Genomic DNA, 16,849 nt, shown 5'->3' on the forward strand with positions numbered 1-16,849 from the left:
TTCATAACTTCAACGTTCTTTTTATAATTTTCGTAATATATATATTTCTTAAGAATTGGATATACGTCCCCGCAGTACTTAACTTAATTGCCGGGCATTTTCCATGCTTACCCCCGGATATTACTGGACTTCTTCAGATGATATCGGCTGATTTTATTTCTCTTCCTCTGAATCCGGTATACGAGGGTTAGCTTACTGACGTTATCACAACATTACCCCTTGACGAATGATTTCATCCCCTTATCGTCTGCAGTCAGAGCGAGGAACAACTATCGAAGCGGTTGCAGTTACGGCCGCTATAATTTCACCAGTTATCTAAAGATAGAGTCGACAAACGATAATATGTAATACCGCTGACGACATTTAGAAGGTTTATGAAAAGAAATGCAGAAATAGAAGTTGGTCATCTGACAGGACATGCAGGTTCGCTCTTCTCTCAATATATTCGATCGTTTTGAAGCGCACGAAAAATTCGATTTTCTGGAACATTGAATTCTTAACCATACTTGGAGTAAACATTCGTTTCTAGAAGACACTTTACTGCGACAAAAGCTTCTTTATGTTCTTATTCATTGGCATTTTAAAACTTAGAATATAGAAAAAATGAGTTCGGTGAACATAAAGTAATCCATGAAGCCCCAAATACAAATATGACACGAAAAAAAATCTGACATGATATCTATTGCAATTTTTTTCATTTCTCGAAATTATGTTTTTTTTTTTAGTTTTTGGAATAAAAGTTCTAAAAAGAAACTGATAACAAAAAAAAAGATTTCCTCAAATTTTTGGAATATCTTCAGTTCAATGTGGAGATAAAAGAAAATTAAGTTTAATTTTTATTTCCAATTGAGATAAAAATCTAAATTTTTTACCAATTGGAAAGGAATTAATAGCTTTATTTCCCTGATTATGACCTTATATTTTGTCGATATTTTTCATCTAATTTATGAAAATAAACCCGTGTTTTGTATATGCTAATTAATAAAATAGGAAAAATGTATATTCTATGGTATTATAAATAATAGGAGATCAATATCCAAGTAGGCTTTTAAGACTGCTAAATAGTGTCACTTTTGGCCTGGCGCTTAAGTCTGAGATAACCAATTATTTCCTGCTATTTTATTAATCAATGTCATGATACAATAAATATTTTTCTGTAAATTATTTGCTTTCGATTTTTAGCTACATCATAATCAAATACCTTTTTATTAACATTCAATTGCAGCTTTTAAAAATCATAATTTCTTGCTTGTGCTTAAACATTTCAGACAGTGTAAAATAAAATATATATTTCAAGATTTTTAAAAAAAATATTATTGTTTTTAGAAAAACTAGCTTTTTATTAAAATGAGGCTATGATTTGTGCACAAAACTTTGTGACTTTTTCCTAGTTTCATCTGGAATCCAGCTAATAGTTACCAACGTAGAGGAAAGTTGCAAAAATTCTAAATTATATCTCTTCCAAATTCCTAAATAACATTGAGTTTGAGCATTAATTGATTCAAGATGCTTTTTTTCATCTGCGCTGTGAAAAAAGGGTTTTTCAAAATTATACAAAAATGCGTCGAAAGTGCCCCAAAACACATAATAGTCAAATTTGAAAATCCCATGTATTCATAATTAAGGGAAGGTTAGGAATTTTTCCGGGTAGCTAAGATTCGAAAACCTCTTCGAATAAAAGAATTCCACCTACACCAAGGTAATAATTTACTTGCGTAGAATATATCATTCTAGAAAAGTTATAGATATACTACCTTTTTACTAAAAAATTCAAGAAGTGTGAATTTCCGACTGCTTGAAATTAATTACTTTTATCACTGCATACATAAATGAGTTTGAAGTTTGAAAAAGAATATAAATCCCCACGGTGTGTAACCAAAGTGTAAAATAATATTTAGTCTTAAGGAGTGATAAAATTTAAACCTATTCTATACCAAAAAATTAAATAGACATTTATAATAAGAACTAACCATTATGTCTGCATGCATATCCAAGAGAGATTATTTTCTCACTGGAATGCCCAGTGTCCTCAAATGAGGACGGGCTGTAATTTTTAAGTAAGTACAAAATATGCTTAAATTTTAAGTTTTAAACTTTTATTAGGTCATAATAATATAGATTTGAAAGATTCATTGAAATATATTAAGTAGAAATAATTTGGGCCTTAATGGGTTAAAACCGTAATGTAGTTGCTCTATTCAACTTTTCGGCGTAGTTTGGTTTTATTCATAACTCTCTCTTCTGCTCTTTAATAGAATGAATCAATATTGTTGAGTATGGTTAAAATAATACTCACGTTTAACTCACATGGAGCCGAAATATTGGTTAAACAGTAATTGAAATACGAACACCAAGCATTGTATTTTTTAGTGCAACACTAGCTAATTCTACCTAGTTGCATGATGTTGTTTTTAATGACATTAAAAAAAACCTCCGAATTGAGTAGCATAATTGCAATTAATGAGCTAAAATTTTTATCTCACTAGTCACAATAAGAAGTCATTGCGGTTAAGTCGTTGTTTTATTTACATTAACTTGCTTCAAAACAGCTTATGCAAAACCATATTGTTAAAATAGTCTTGAAAAGTAAAACTGCGTAAATTAAGTTAAAACTAAATAACTTATTATTAATTACGGTTTCAATAAAACATTAAGCAGGCATTCATCATAAATATCAGCCATGAATTTTGCACTCAAGTTTTCGTTTAAAAGTTCTCGTTTATTTCAAGTTTTCGTTTATTGTCTTTAAAGTCATTTTTAATTTATTGTTTCAAAAATATTATAAACTAAATAGGGTAGTTTAGGAATAGTAGACCATGGGTCAAGAAATAAAAATCTTTACATAAGTATAAGGGGTGAGACATATTTTTCTGTTAAATTTACTGTTGTTGTTCATTTACGTCGCTCTAGAGCTGCACAATGGGTTATTGGCGACGGTCTGGGAAACATCCCCGAGTGGTCACCCACCCGCACACTGACAGCAGCCAGTGATGCTTGACTTCGGTGATCTACTGGGAACCGTGTCTTAACTATCAGTCCACTGCGGGACTTCTGTTAAATTTACTTTTCAGCTTTGTATTTTTTCTAAATGTTTGAGCAATGAGAACTATAATTTAAAGTTTAGAAATTTCAATAAATTGTTACCCAAAACAATAAAAAAATGATTTAAGCACCTTACATTTTAGGGTTTATCATCAAAAAATCTGTTTGTTTTTTTTGTTTTTTTAATTTTTTAACAGAAATAATTTTGCCATACATCTGGGTTTTTTTTTCGACAATTTTGTTATACATTAGAAATCATTTTGCATTTATTTTCGCGATAGTTTTTTTCTCATCATAAAAAGTTAAAAATCCTCATATAAGAAGCGAGTAATTCTGATTTGCTTGATATTAAAAATTTCAGCTTTTTGTCAATACATATCAGCTACAATTTAGGTAAAAATTAATCAATTCAATGTCATTTTCATAATAATCACATAATTTCGCTCGAATTCTCACAAGCTATTGAATTGCAGTTTCAAACCTTTTAGTAATTGTTGTTGTTTGCTTTAAGAAACTTTTGAACAATTAAAAATTAAAAAATTTACAACAATACTTAAGAGAGTTAAATAAAAGTTTGCACCTTTGTACATTGTTTTAATGGTTCTTCTTAAACATTGTTGCCAAAAAAGACAATTGTTAATAACTCCAACAATATAACAGAAAATATTAAATCCTCATTCTTATTTGAACTTTTATAAGTGAATAACGTCTTTTTTGGCGAGTGACTTATAATTTGAGAAAATGAGTGAATTATTTCGTTTTGCTGTGCTTAATTATTGGCAAAAGGAGTTGAAAAGGAATCCAAGGCCATTTCGTAATTATGAAAACTATTAATTTTATAGATTTTAAGTAAAGGAAAAATTTCGAAATATGACCAAATCTTGAGTAGACTCATTCTAAAACTTTTGGAACTAAGCAGGAAGTGGTGATATACATTATTAGATGTCTATATTATTTTGTCTGAGACATTCATTAATTTTTGTAATTTATAGATTTATTTAAAAAAAATAGTTTTAATTTAATCTTGTTCAAAAATCTTTGAAACTGAATTGAATTAAAGTATCAAAATTCTTCCAAAAATTGCAAACGGAAGTAATAAAATGAAATGAAAAACTTCAAATAGAAATAGATAAGAAAAATATCAACTAACTGCTATTATTAGTACAAATACAAATATATTATTATCTTTCAACGTTCCAAAATTTGAAATAAATTTCTTAAAAATTATTTTATATTGTGAAGAATGAAAATAATATTTTAGAGCTGAAACATATTTTCCTTCCTTGGAATTTAATTTGTTAATTTATTTTCATAAAGGTCTTAATGGTTGCAGCACCAAGTTGCACTACACTGTAAATCATTCGGAATCAAATTACTGTAAAAAGTTCCGTCAATTTGGGCGCGTTTGGGCGTGGAAAATGAGTGAGGATACTATTTGTCATGAAATTCATTTTAACCAGAACAAAAGAATTTTACAGTAATTATTAAAGTAAATCACTGAATCATTCAAATTAAATCAATATTGCAGTAAAAAGTTCGGCATAATATTTTACGGTAACGTGTGTTTTAGGGATAATGCACCGTAAATGCCAATACTTCTCACCGTAATTTTATTTGGAATTTTTCGGAACAGAAACAATGTTATTTGACTTACGAAGAAAACATATTATGATTTATTTAATGAAAAACAAAGTTATAAAATTCTTTATAACCTTCAATTTTATCAGCTAAAATAGACATTTTTATTTGTTTTGAAACGAAGTTTTAAAACAAAATTAATTTCATCAATATGATATTCATAGAGAAAACGTTGTATGTGCTATCATGAAAAGTATACTTCACTTTTGAAAAAAATTAGAAAAAATCACTATGTTGTTAAGTGTTTCATTCGAACTATACTGAAGTATATAAAAAGTTAAAAACTATATTAAACAGTTTTTTTTTTAAAAATGAGCTAGGTTATTCAGTTACTATTATTACATTTGTGTTTGAAAATTTAGTTATAATTATTCATTTTCTGATTGATTATCTCGTTAATATGTGTTTAATAATCATAAAACATTTTTGTTACCCAAATTTGAATTTAGTCAAAAATAAGCTTAGTTGAAATTTATTTAATAATCTATTTTTAGCGCCTGGATTTCTTGCAGAGGAAACCAGCAGTAGTTCATCTGAAACAGATGGGTAAGTATTAGATTTAGATTGACAAATAGTGTATCTTTTAATAGAAAAATGGAAATTTTTAAGAGCAAATAAATAAATGAAAAAGAAAAATATATAAAGAAAATATTCCTTTATAAAAAGTGCAAGGAAACTGTCTTGTTTAAATAATATAGATTAAATACAATTATATGGGAAAAATATTAAACTGGATTTTGTACTTGGATCATACAACATGGAAAGAAAATATCAAACGTGAATATCGATGTAAAATGTTAATATGAGAATGAAAAATACATTAAGAGTTGTTTTCAACACAATTTAATTCCTTAATATTACTTTGCATTAAAATATTCTTTATAATGGTTTTAATATGAGTTGAGCAAGAAACTGATGAAAGATGACCATCTTGAGATAATTAAATATTCCGTCTATAAATATCTAATCCATAAATACATTATTTTCATTCTTTTTTCAGCTACGAAATGCTGGAGGTTGTGAGTGAAGTAGTGAGTGAGGAGACAAACTTGTCTTCTGGTGAGGAAGAGGATGAAGCTAGTGATAGGTACTATATAGAGTTATTATCTTTAAGAGATCATAATATTTGTACTTTAAAATTTATAAATATATTAAGCATTTTTACTATTAAATGTGTTAAACGAAATCATGTCTCGAAATTGAAGCAACAATATAATGTGATAATTTAGTTTTTTACCTTTAGCGATGACATGGAAGAATTGAGTGCTGAAATAGAGCATTCTGAGTCATCTACAACTGATGAAGAAGATGTTGAAAATTTGGATAGGTAACCTATTTAGCTTTTATTTTATTATTATTGTATTAATTGCCTTCAGTGAGATTTTAAATATTTATTGATTTTCTATATCATATATTGAATAGTATTTACGTTGCTACTTTTGAATGCTAATTTTCATCGTGGAATCTTCATAAAATAATTGTGTAAAATTCTTCTTAAGAAATACATATAGAAATATTTTTGATTATCAGAGCTTAATGATTTAAAATAAATAGTACAAAATTCATAAATATGATTTAATTCTTATTAATAAAAGACATGACATTATGCTACATGTTAAGCATATGTTAAGCTTTACTTGTTAACTATATAAAACGGTAATTTTATTTCTTATCTTTAGTGATGACATGGTTGAGATGAGTGCTGAAATGGAGCTAAATGAGTCATCTTCATCCGATGAAAATATTGCTATATTGAATAGGTAGGTAAAATAGTTTTAATATTACTAAGATTAAGTATTTCAAACAAAATTTTAATTTTTAACTTTGTAATTTTTAGAACATATTCTACTTTTTTGCGGGTAAACTTATGTAGTAAAATTAATGAAAAAATATATATTTAAAATTTATTTCAAAAGTGCAAACTAAATGAATATGCTCTGTTCAGACTTTGATGAATCACGAAAAATTAATATGAAGCATAAACGTACAAGGTATGAAAATAGTTTAAAAACATTAATAATTTTACTTTTTGATAAGTAAATATTTCAAGCAAATATTGTAAAAAAGATTTTCTCAAAATTACTCCGAAATAAATATAGTCGAATTGTAAAACTTACGCATTTAAAATATTGGGTATAATGGCATGCTCAATGTGCCTACTGATTTTGATGCATCGTGACAAAATGTAAAATCATCATCAAATGTGACAAAATTCAAACTTTATTAGTTTATAAAGATTAAATAATCGAAGAAAAATTTAATTTGATAATAGTTTATTGCACTTTCCTCCATTCTAAAATTATTTTACGAGTAAAAATTTTCTTTAAATCTACTATATTTAGTTTTACTTTTCTACTTAATCCCAGTGTTTATTTACAAATGAAGATGAGTTCTCATAACTGTTCATTTGAACACGTCACTATGCGTAGAGGTTTGAATTTCAATTATATATTTTTTGGAGATTCTATCATATTTTTTCACAAATTTGAGAAACTCATTTTAACAGGGAAGGCATTTGTTAATGTTGAGGTAATTACTCCATGCACTAATTTCTTTTTTTATTTTTAGCGAAAAAATTGAAGAATTGCCGGCTGATATTGAGCCCAAAGAGTCACAAATGATTCTTGATAAAGAGATTGTTGCTACGGATGGGTAATTAAATACATGTTATAAACTTACGTAAAATGAGTCTTCAATTAGTTAATAAACCAGATTTAAATTTACCGTAATTAAAATTTTATTTTATTCGAATTCTTTAAATTATTTTCTTCCAGAAACAAATAACCTACATTTTATTTCATTCATCTTCAAATAGAATGGATATTTTCCTCTTTCATTTTCACGAGATTTTAGTTAAATAGTAGAAGTATATTAATCCACAATTTAAAATCCAATTTTCTGCACTTGCACAGTTATGTGTAACTCCTTCTTACTGTCCATAAATGCAAAATTTTATTTTGTTTATTGAGTGCAATTCCGTTTAATGTAAATATATTTTTTAGATAATAATGTTTCATAAATTTACCTATATTATTATCCAAACTCGGGATAGTAACCACAATCTAGGAAGCATGGTCTCAATAGACCAATTTTGCTGTGATCAAAATAACTGTTGAAAGCTTTTACACCTTAAAGCTAGTTCTACTTCTTGCAAAATTTGTTATCTGAAAAAGTCCATATTTTTAAATATTTATTTTGCAAGAGCCAATTCAATTAATTCTTTCAATTTTTGTGTTTTGTCTTTTAGCATTTCATATATAAAATTTCATTAAAATATTTTTTTCAAAAAAAAAAAATCCCAAATTTTTAACCACTTGTGTTTTTAAAAAATAATAATTTATTGCAAAGAATAATATTCTGCATAGAATAAACTTTTGAATAAACTGACTAAAATTACAACATTCCCTCTTATGAATATAAAGGTTCCTATTAAGTCACAAGAAATGCATGTAAACAAACATTTCCAGATCTGGTTTCATAACCTTATAATTAATGCCTGCACATTCAGGTATATTATTATGATAATAGCATATTTGAGAAAAGTCACACAGCTCTTTGCCTTCATGGAAATATGATCTATAAATCAAAAGTCAATAATGTGTTCAAGTTTTTATTTGTTCTCTTTTTAGCTTAAAGTACCTAAATTTTACTAATAAATTAATTTTATCAATTTACTGCTTTAATTTTAGTAGTGACAGAAGTGGAAAATGGCACTTCGAGATTGATTCGAGGGAGAGAAAAATACTGGCCAAGGCCAATAAAATGAAGGAATCACTGGATATTGTGGTTGGATTAAAGAGGTATATAATAATTGCTATCGATCATATTTAAATAAGTGCATTTCTTTTAATGTGAATTTAAATCACAAATATGCGTTTCTATACGATTTAAAAGAATATTTTATACCTTATTTATTTAATTCTACGTCATCTTTTTAAACTGAAGAAATATGAAATTGTAATTAAATATGTTTTTAAGTATTATAAACCAGCAATACGAGCAAAAGCTTAGAGAAATTTTTTTTATTAAATTTATTAAAAATTTCAGTTAGTTCAGAGAAAGTACGCTTTTCAAAGCAATTTCAAGTATTATCGGGACTAATTAATTAGTGTATTTAAAATTTGAAACATCAATGTATAAGTATGCTTAATTGTAAATTGTGACATTTTTCGCTTCTCTGCAAAAATGAAACATCAAGGTACGCAGCTGTAGTTCATAAATAAATTTTCTTATTTTCAATTACTTTGTATTTAATTGTATATATTATTGTGTATATTTTTCCAATTCGTTAGATTCTTTGATTTTGAGTAATAAAATCAAATCTACTGTGATTGTAATATTAAAAAAAAATTTATGATAATAATAAGATATTTCAATAATTAAGAATAAGGTTAAGATTAGATTTAAAAAAACTTTGGATTTTGTTATAATAAGAGATAATGTAACATTCTTTCTACAAATTCCTCGTCAAGCTTATTATTTAGCGCAATTATTAATAAAATTCTTTTTTAGCAGTTGCAATTCTTTAACTTGCATGATTAATAAACAAAATAAATAAAGTTTTATGTAAATTTAAGTACATTAATAATTTTCTTGCAGATTGTTTAGCAATAAATGGATTTTTTTCTTACAGATGTGGTGATGTTTCTCATTTTACCAAAATTCTGGAAGAAAAATTGGACAAAAACCCAGATTTTGCTAAAAAAAGAGAAATGGCCAGAGAGAAAGACAGGAAAAGTTTCCGTTACATGGTGAGACGCCTATTTACAGGGTGTTTCATGCGGAAATATTAAAAAACTGAGTGAACCCAAAACTAGACATTCCCCGAATTAGGACTACCGAACTAGACGATATTTCCCAAACTTGTGATTCCAAAAGTGCAACCATTTCCTGACTTTGTGACTCTGAAAGCATGCAATTACTGAATGTGGCTTTTTCTGATTGTGAATTTTCCCGACTGTGACTTTCACGACTGTAACTTTTCCCGAATGTGACATTTCCCGACTGTGACATTCCCCGACTGTGACAATTCCCGACTGTGACATTACCTGAGTGTGTAACTCAAAATCTTAGATATTTCCCGATGGAGTGACTGTGAAAGAGAATGACTTCACCTGCATATGTGTCTCTCAAAACAAACATTGCACGATAGTGTGATTTTTCCGGTCTATGTGAGTCTAAAGCTAGTTATTAACCGATTAAAGACGGACAACTCCCGATTTTGTGATTCCAAAAGTATGCATTTCGAAATTGAGAGGCTCCCAAATGTTTGGACATTTTCCGAATGTGAGACTCTAAAGACGGACGATTTTTTTTTGGATACTTTAAATATTAAATTCGACGACATCCCCCGAATGTAAATGACAAAAGTGATTTTTCCAAAATCGTCCTTACAAAACTGGATGACTTCGAAATTCTACAACACTACCAACTGAATGCAATAGAATTTTACCATCTCTGATTGCAAGTTCTTTATTTATTAAAACTGCAAACATAATATGCATGTAAAATTAATGATAAGTACAATAAATGGAACTTGTTTAAAGCTGTGTTATTTTTTATTCCTCTTAATATTCTGAATTACTGAAATTTATTTTTATTAAAAATGTATGTTACTATTGTGTGTACTAAAATAATATAATAAGTCAAAAAGATTTTTTTAACCTTGGGGACTTTTTCAATTACTCGGTAACACCAGAAATTGCCACCGCAGGTTATATATATCGCTTAGCTAATTCCTGTTATACTTTTTGCCTCGCGTTTGCTTATAAACAATGATTTCGTATTCGGAGAGAAAAGATTTCGTAGCTGATTTTAATTAGTTTTTCCTACCTACTTTGTTATTGTTGGTCAATTCTCAGAACTCTTTGTTCAGTTCTTTCCAGATAACATGCACCTTTTATCTGTGTTATCTGTAACAGGGCGGAGTATCAATAGATTGACAAAAAAAAAAAAAAAAAAAAAAAAAATTGCTCTAATGGATTGATATTTGCTTGTAAGAAAACTCAATTTTACTGTTTAATTAAATGAAATCTAATTTGAGATTTTAAAAAAGTTATGCAGATTGTCTATTTATAAATATAAGACAGGAATTTGGACATTACCATAGATCATATTTAAAAGAGTTGCATAACTAATTTTCCGAAATTAAATTGCGTGGTGGAATAAGAAACTAAAACATTAGTCTATGAATATCTGAAACAATTACGACTGTAACAATAACATTTGGATATCAAAGTATTTCCTTAACATTTCCTTAGAATTAAACAAAATTACATAATGTATAATCTAAAGGTTTTGAAATTATTCGCTTGTAATTTTTTTAAATACTTTGAAGCTGTGACGACAGTTGCTTAAAAGCATAAAAATTATAGTAAGATGCATTCACAAGCAACCTCTCAGAAGAAATATAATAAATTCAATCAATTTGCTCCATTTTATCTTTGAAATCACTTAATCTGAAAAGATTTTTTTCTTTCGACACATCTCAAATGTTAATTGTTGTTGTTCTCGCTTTTGACATGATACTCGTCTTTCACAAAAGCACACGTTTAAAAATCTATTAACTTTTTCTTTTCGAATGTAAACAGAGAACTATTAAAGATTAACTTAGACTCGGGGTTTCTAAAGTGGCCTTGAACATAACTTAGTAATATTATAAAAAAGCCATGAGGGCTGAGTGGTTAAGGCACTGAACTAGTGCTGGTTGGTACTGAACAAGTACTAGTACTACTGAACTAGTACTAGTGCTACTGAACAAGTACTAGTACTACTGAAAGAGTACTAGTACTACTGAACTAGTACCAGTACTACTGAACAAGTACTTGTACTACTAAACAAGTACTAGTACTACTTAACTAGTACTAGTCCTACTGAACTAACTGGTACTAGTACTGCACTGGAACGAAGTACTGGTCATCGATCTCTAGTGGCCGATTGCCATAAGCTTAGATTGCAATATCGTAAGAGTTTGTCAACCCAAATCAAAACTTTTGATGGTTTTCCATTGATGTACCAACATATTCTAAATGGTAACCGTAAATAATTCCATCATTAACCATTATATTTCTTGATAAATAACCATCACCCCAGTGCAGGAATTCGAACTGATTGATGATGGTCCAGTATAATAGAAACTTGCTTTCATGTTTTGTTCATGTTAGGCCATCAGAAATTTCTATCATAGTTTCTTAGAAATCAAATATGGGAATCATGAATTAAAAAAAATTAATTGTTTCGATGGTATATTCCTGCTGAACTAACAATAATTCCGATTAAAAAGATCATGAAAATGCATAGTTGGAACCATCATGAATTCTTGGTGCTTGAGAATCAAATTTCTCTTGATGGTTAACTGTCATAGTATTAAGGTAGCATTTTTCATCATGGAATGATGGAAATTTGTTGGCATGTTAAAAACCATGAAACCATGATGGAAACTGTTGGAAGATGGTGAATATCAATAGATGTACCATCAGAAATCACACTGAAACCTACATAAACCATCAAAATCCTTTGATGGGACCATCAGGAATTTTAACCTGGGATTTTATCGCCAAAATTAATCACCCAAATCAAAATAGTTGACTACACCTTTGAAACTTTCTTACCTAAAGAAAATTAATCAAAAAATAATTTCTTATCATTCCAAAAAAAATTTCATCATTTGTAGTACATAAAAAAATTTGAACTGCAAAATTTTGAAACCTCTTTATTTTTCAGAAGAAAATGCATTAGTTACTTGAAAGATACAAAATTTAAACATTTGTTGAATAACTCAAGAAAGATATAATAAATGAAAAATGATTAATATTAATTTCCGTTTCCGAAATTGTCATCATACCAGTTGAAGAATCGTTACCTCAACATTTTAATACTAACCTTACTTGCATTTATTGTTTTCTGCAAAAGGTGAATGTCATTGTAGACTGGTACTCTGTAAAACATTCCCCATCAAATTATGCTAAAAATTAACGACACTCAGGTTATCGGTACATGTCACAATGAAATCCGTTTTTAACGGAATATGTTGCGGAAAAAAAATCATATATACCATAAATTTTATAGTAATATTTACCTTAAATTCACTTAATTGTGATAATTACAGAAATATTATTGTAAAGATTACTTTATAATACAGTAAAATATAAACGGTATATAATACGATATCTGCACGACAAAAATGGATTTTAAGGTAAAACGGATTTTGCAGATAATGCACCAGTACAGAATTTTTTATTATGCAGCAAAGTGTACAGAGTTTATTCAGTAAAAAATTTGCAATTTTTTTTCCACTGTGCAGAAGAATGCAATAATTTTTTTAATAAAATTTCTCATGCAGATACATTTTAACCCTATCAATTTTCAATTTACAAATTTATATAAGCAAAAAAACACCCAGGAAAAGTTAACTAATCTGTCACACATTGTATTTAGGCAATGAAAATAATTTTGAAACTGATTGATGAATTATTTTATCGAGTATTAATTTTACAGTCATATGGAGCCGTTCAAATAATTGTTAATATGTTTTTGGTAATATTTGAGCCTATTCTTCCATGTATTATTTGTAACTACTATGAGTAAAATATAAAGAAAGCATCTCATTAAAATATAATTATGATGGAAAACTTTTTCGTATATTACATTCAGTTTCCTTTATATTAAAACAAAATTCTTTTGTATAAAACTTATTAAGCTTTAGTCTTCAATAAAATGATGTTTTTCATTCATATATATGAAGCTAGTGATGTCACAATTGGCATTGCATATTTCCTAGCGTTTAAAATATCTTTAATTACTTAAACTTATTTTTTAAGCAATTTTTATCGAATTGTATTTAAATTAAATGAGTTAATCTTCATATAAACGAACATAGAATCTTTTATTCTTTTCGTATTGATCAATGTAACGGCTGACTTGTTATTTCAATACTAATTTTGACTCATTAATAATCACTGCCGCGCCTAATCGAAAACAAAAATCTATTCATAACTCTTTATTATTAATTCCTTACCGCAAATATGTCTCAGTTACATGGTTATAATAATTCTCACAGTCTTGTTGGTGATTCGCGATCGCCAAAATTTTTTCAAACCTAATATTGATTATGGGGATTGGCTTTATTTTGGCTAAGTTATATTTCGATAATTCGCCAATCTTGGACCTCTTCTTCATGCTTCTGTGTCCGTTAGGAACAAATTCATTTACTTTCATTTTCAAATTTGTGGTGACTGTGGGTGCCCTTTTGGGTCTCCTAGTCCCAACTGTTAAAAATATCATTTTCTTGCTAACAAAAATTTCTCGATGAGGAGAATATTGATCCCTTTAAGGGATTTCGTTTATTTATGATTTGTATATTTTAAATATGGCCATTTTGAATATACTAATTTTTGTTTAATAAATCAAATTTTTACCTAAATGATTTTATTCATTTTCTTTATAGCAATTATCTTTTTATTACATCGAACTTAAGATGTAAATGATGACACTTCAACCACCACTATAATATTAATAATGGCGATCACTGCATTCATAAAGCTAAATCTAAAACACAAATTTTTGAGCATTATTGTAGGTTATTCCTTGTTCTTCATACATCTGACATGATGAAGATTTTGCTGTGGTCGACGATAAAGTTTTTATTTAATTTAGATAATCGTTAAACTTTATGTACACTCACAAATAAAGAAGGAATTGAAATATTTTATATTCGACTTTTCCAACAAAAATCAAGATAATTATGATTAAATATGGATATTTCTTGTAATTTTGCAAGCATTATTTTTTTCCAAAAAATTATTATGACCACTATCTATAATGATAAAGGAGGGTTTGGAAAGAAAATAAATAATAATTTAACCATACGACATGTGTCTATTAACTTCAATAATTTTTTTTATTTAAACTAAAATGTATTTAGCACAATCATTTCTTTAATAGAATACTTTACTTTATTTTAATAGAAAACTTTTTCTGACACGTTTTCAGTCAGTTAGAATGACAATTTTGAATAGAATCGTGATCCGAAGAAAATAGAATCGTCTAAATATTTTAGATTCGACTAATATATCAAATATGAAGATAATTATAATTAAATATGGATATTTATCTTAGTTTTGTAAACAATTTTTTAAAAGAAATACTTAAAAACAGGATTTAGATGAGGGATGGTTCAGAAAATATATACGTATTTCATGCAAAACACAAATATTTGCACAAATATATCTGTGTTAAATTTAATTAATTCTTTCATTAAAACAAGAATATATTTTTCTAAATTATGCAACTTTTTTTTATGTATTTAACTTTAAATTTTATCGAGCAAAAACGTCTTGCTCTGAAAAATTGCTTCATTAACTAAATTTTCAATTGTTGATTAAAAATATCTTATTGGTTGAATTCTTGAATGCTGTTTAAAAGCATTTTACAGACACAAGTTTTTAATGCAAAAGGAAAATGCTTTATAGTTTGATTGAAGATGAAAAGTGCTTCATGCCCTGAACTTTTAATTTCCAAGCAAAACTTCCTTAATTAGCTAATTCTTGACTGTAAAGAAAATATACAAAGTATTCTTAATGTATGATGGGAAAAAGAAATATATATAGTTTAGAAACAAATATAAAACACATATTTATTTACTATATTGGGTATACCAGACCAAATCAAACGAATGAACCTAAGCATTCTTTCATCGTGTTACAAAATTATCTTGCTTTTATAATCACCAGTTAAGTTATTCACAAGGACATCATTTTTATTTCAAAATTGAAAAAAAAAAATAAAAATAAGTGAAAGATTCCAGCAATCTGTGCTCTCTGTCAATATATTTTTTTTTGTTAGTTTCTCCTTTTATCGTTCATCATTTCTGCACTTAAAACATATTTTACCCTATAACTCTCTTTTTGTCGAATAAAATTTAGCTATTTATGTTCTATTTTGCACTAATCCTTTTAATCGAAAAATAGGCACCATTGGTAACACAATATTTACCCTATAGTAGAATTTTTATATCTTTTTAGTTTTCCCCCACAAATTGATATGAATATAAACACACATACCGATTCAATAACTAAATATATTTTGCTTCTGTATTTAATTTTAATACAAAATCATCAAAATGCACAGAATAAAAACTACACTTTCTCAATTAATAAATACCTAAAAAATTATTTTGTTAACTAATTTAAGTTTTCAAAACTTATCTTTTTGCGATGTTATAATGGCGTAATCGTTTCAAAACATATTATGTCGTCTCTTTATTAGAAATACTAAAAAAGCTATTTATAGAAAATAATTATCTGTTCCACAAATTTACCTGAATTAAAAATGCTTTTTTAATCTCTAGAACTTTATAACAAAAGTTGCTTTATGCCTAAACATTAGATTTGACGGTTAAAGAGTTTACTTATTGGTTGATCAATTAAGTCTTTATGTATTTTACTTTACATTATTGTATTCATTTAAGAAATACGGAAGAATATCATTGCCCAGAAGATATTTTATAAAATTAAAAGATATTTTGTTAAAAAAAATTTCTTTTTAAATTTTGGTTAGTTAAAATATTCCCAGTTGTCAATTTTGCATTTACCAGAAATATGGTTGTTTTGATCTCTGAGGCAGCTAAGAAAATTTGTTTTTAATCTTTTTAAAGTATAGATACAGGAACAAAATAAATTGGTACTTTAAAAAAAAGCAGAATTACACAAACATTTACCAGTATTTTTTGCATTTGTACAGAGATCTTTATCAAATATTTTATTTCAAATACCTGTTATTAAAACATCAATACCCAGGATAAAAATCAAAACACTTATACAATGACATTATCTGAATTAGAATTTTAATTTACGTCATTACTATTACTGGCTACGAGAGTCACGTTTAAATTTGATTCCATAGTGAATACATACAATATAGTATACTATTTCATACAGCAGAATATTAATTAAACTGATGAGTGAAGTGTTTGTATTGAAGGAAAGCATCTTGAATAACCAACCAATCTATATAATCTAACTATATATCTTTTGATATTTCGATTAGATTTCAATATATTGGAATATGAGGGGTATACTATATGATAGGTTAATTAGTTCCTGCTGACGATATCTTAACAGATGAAATCAGATACGAGAAATGTCTTATTTCACTGAATGAACATAATTTT

General features: G+C 27.4%; 1 protein-coding gene across 1 annotated transcript; it reads left to right on the forward strand.

Moving 5' to 3' along the window:
• Positions 1 to 249: 249 nt before the first annotated feature.
• On the forward strand, positions 250 to 10,225 carry LOC139425486 (uncharacterized). Its single transcript, XM_071180493.1, has 8 exons — positions 250 to 423; positions 5,175 to 5,226; positions 5,681 to 5,767; positions 5,924 to 6,007; positions 6,360 to 6,440; positions 7,249 to 7,332; positions 8,370 to 8,480; positions 9,314 to 10,225. The coding sequence occupies exons 1-8, from the start codon at positions 375 to 377 to the stop codon at positions 9,471 to 9,473; spliced, it is 708 nt and encodes a 235-aa protein (XP_071036594.1). The 5' UTR covers positions 250 to 374; the 3' UTR covers positions 9,474 to 10,225.
• The last annotated feature ends 6,624 nt before the right edge of the window (positions 10,226 to 16,849 follow it).

Source organism: Parasteatoda tepidariorum, chromosome 1 (genome assembly GCF_982258835.1).
Source record: "Parasteatoda tepidariorum strain Cologne lab strain chromosome 1, Ptep-v5.0, whole genome shotgun sequence".
NCBI lineage: Eukaryota > Metazoa > Arthropoda > Arachnida > Araneae > Theridiidae > Parasteatoda > Parasteatoda tepidariorum.

What these genes read in the sequence shown, in the direction of transcription:
- LOC139425486 (XM_071180493.1), top strand. Translation starts at nt 375, where the DNA reads ATGAAAAGAAATGCAGAAATAGAAGTTGGTCATCTGACAGGACATGCA. An exon ending in AGTTCATCTGAAACAGATGG is followed by an intron (nt 5,227 to 5,680) that starts GTAAGTATTAGA and finishes TTCTTTTTTCAG; the next exon opens with CTACGAAATGCTGGAGGTTG. An exon ending in ATTGTGGTTGGATTAAAGAG is followed by an intron (nt 8,481 to 9,313) that starts GTATATAATAAT and finishes TTTTTCTTACAG; the next exon opens with ATGTGGTGATGTTTCTCATT.